At 41.5% G+C, this 2,919-nt stretch overlaps 1 protein-coding gene across 1 annotated transcript in view; it reads right to left on the reverse strand.

The window, feature by feature from the left end:
* The window catches only part of LOC107560479 (A-kinase anchor protein 7-like), a 49,691-nt gene that overhangs the window by 33,157 nt on the left and 13,615 nt on the right, over positions 1 to 2,919 (reverse strand). Inside the window, exons 4-5 of the mRNA XM_016244663.1 lie at positions 1,982 to 2,142; positions 133 to 245 (exon numbers count right to left, since the gene is read on the reverse strand). Of these exons, the coding sequence (XP_016100149.1) occupies positions 133 to 245; positions 1,982 to 2,142 (274 nt within the window). The remainder of the gene's footprint in view (positions 1 to 132; positions 246 to 1,981; positions 2,143 to 2,919) is intronic.

Genomic DNA, 2,919 nt, shown 5'->3' on the forward strand with positions numbered 1-2,919 from the left:
CACACACACACACACACACTCTCTCACACTCTCACTCTCTCGCTCTCTCACACACACACACACACACACAAACACTCTCACCCTCTCTCACACACACACACACACACAACACACACACCAAGTCCATCTCACCTGCTTGCGTAGTTTAGGTGCTCGTGAGAGTTTGAGAAACGTCAGATGAGGTTTGAATGCTTTGTCATCTCCAGACGCGATGCCTTGCTCCTCAAACGCCTTCCTCACGCTCTCTGGGTGGAGAGAAACAACACTCAGCCTCAGATAGACAGATGCATCCTGGGATAGTCTATTTACAGCCTCCGCGGCCGGGCCTGAGACTAGTCCACTGTCCTCAATGTAAGACAAGAACATAATCAATACAGAGAGAGAGAGCGAGAGCGAGAGAGAGTTAGCGGTGATGACACTAGCAGCCCGAGCTCTCAGGATCTCTCTGCATCTGAACCTTCAACACGTTTCAGTGGGATTTTCAGTAAGGATCCAAAACACTGTGCTCATGTAATTATCAGCCAGTATTGGAGCTTTTTACTGTCATATCAATCTGATCACACCAATACTGGAAGCACTGGAAATCTAAATTCAGTTTGATTCATTAGATTTATTTTGGCAAATGATGATTATGTTTTGAAAGCTGCAGACAGCTGTAACAATCACAGCCAGTGCTGGGGTAACGCATTACAAGTAACACGAGTTACGTACTCAGATTACTGCATTCAAGTAACTAGTAAAGTAGTGCATTACTTTTCAATTTACAGTGACGTATCTGAGTTACTTTTTCATGTAAGTAATGCAAGTTACAGAGGTTCTTTCTTCAGCCTGAGGCTTATTCACGTTACTTTCGTGTGAAAGGGCCTTTACCGTCGCTAAAAATATAACCTTTGGGTTTTTAAAAAACAAATAAGAAAGCCCAGCCCAGCTGACAAAAAGTAACTCAAAAGTAATGTAATGCATTACTTTCTATAAAAAGTAACTAGGTAATGCAATTAGTTACTTTTTTATGGAGTAACACAATATTGTAGTAACTTTCCCTGATCACAGCAGAAGCAGATTACAGGGTTGGTTTGCACCAGCCATTCAGAAGTTAACTTACACTGGAACGTAACGTCCACACTAGAGGCTTAGTTACTACTAGTTAGTTTGCACTTAACATAGCTGCACCATCAGTTCTTAAGGCAGAGCGTCTCTCGCAGCTCCTAAGCTCTCTGTACAATAATGCTCAGTCACATTATATGCTGTGAATTGTTTTTCCTGCAAAGTTTGATACTAACTCCTTTTGTCTCACGTAAGTAAATTTAACTAACGGTAAACTAACATAACTAACAGTAAACAGTAAGTTTCCACTGAAATATGATACTGACATGAAATTAAAAAGGAGCTATAAATACTGATACAAAAAACATGACTGATTTTATTGACATGCACAGCATGGAGCGGCGCACACTGTAATGTTAAATGAGTGTAAACGTCATCATCATCATATATAGGTCTGAAGGACTGAAGTATGTCAGGTACAACAAGAGCTTATTGATGCAATTCAATCAATCTGCTATTTTATGCTACAACCCCGATTCCAGAAGAGTTGGGACGTTTTGTGAAATAACATAAAATCAAGAATATGTTATTTGATCATTCTCTTCAACCTTTATTTAAAGGGCCCCTATTATGCAAATTTCACTTTTACATGGTGATTTGGACAAAAATGTGTGTCGGCAGTGTGTGAACACAACCACCCTATAATGATAAAAATATATGTTTTTAATACCCATAAATCACAAGCAGCATCTCAGAACAAGCCGTTCACAGATTCTGTACAAAGAGATGTCACATTGTACAGGCCCCGCCCACGACTGTTGACGGACACCGCCGTATTAGCAGAGACCTAATTTGGGGGACTGTCAGTTTGGCTGACCAATGGCAGACTGGCACATCTGAAGCATGCACACAGATGAGTGGATGAGCAATGTTGTACCTGCCATGAGCGTGAGTGTGGTCAGATGCTCTCCTTCCGTGATCTGAACGAAAGCCACTTCCTGTTTAAAGTGTCCGATTCCACAGAAGGGCAGGACCAGCCTCCGGCCCCCCAGCAGTGCATTCAGAGGAGACGCCAGCTCTGACAATGTAGACGCAGCGCTGCGCACACAAACACAGCAAACATTCACAAGTCCTGCACGCTTCTGCTGTTAATCCTCCTGTTCCAGTTCATTACAACGACAGCGAAGGCATGCCATAATAACTGCAGTGGTGTGAGATGAGGGCGCATGCAGCTCTGACAGATCTCACATCTGTTTTTGGCCTCTGAAGACAATAAAACAGCATAGATTTGGATGGCTTGTTGCTTTACAGAGAAGCTGATGCTTTAAGGTTGTTTTAACTGGGGTTCAAGTATGCTCTGCTCAAGATCTGCATTTAGTGTAATTCAAGAACAAAGATTGACCACACAAAACTATTATTATAAACTATTTCTTTTACTGAAGTGAATCAACATTGAAGTGACTCGAGCTGAAATTAGCTTTCCCAGTAAGAGCCTATATTTGCCCTTTGGAATTGATTTCAGGGACATTTTTGACCTTTTAAGGGCAATTTTAATAATTACACTATCATTAAATGTTTCCGTGTTGTTTTTTTTAAAGGGGTCATATGATGCTATTTTAAAGATCATTATTTTGTGTATTTGGTGTAACAGAATACGTTGACATGCTTTAATGTTCAAAAAACACATTATTTTTCAAATACTGTACATTATTGTAGGTCCTCTATGCCCCGCCTCTCTCAAACGCTTCGTTTTCTACAAAGTCCCTCCTTCCGACAAGCGCAGTCTGCTCTGATTGGCCAGCTGACCCAGTGCATTGTGATTGGCCGAACACCACAAGCACTCGTCGGAAATGTAACGCCCCTTACCATAATCAC

This window comes from Sinocyclocheilus grahami, unplaced genomic scaffold (genome assembly GCF_001515645.1).
Source record: "Sinocyclocheilus grahami isolate Dianchi unplaced genomic scaffold, SAMN03320097.WGS_v1.1 scaffold730.1, whole genome shotgun sequence".
Classification (NCBI taxonomy): domain Eukaryota; kingdom Metazoa; phylum Chordata; class Actinopteri; order Cypriniformes; family Cyprinidae; genus Sinocyclocheilus; species Sinocyclocheilus grahami.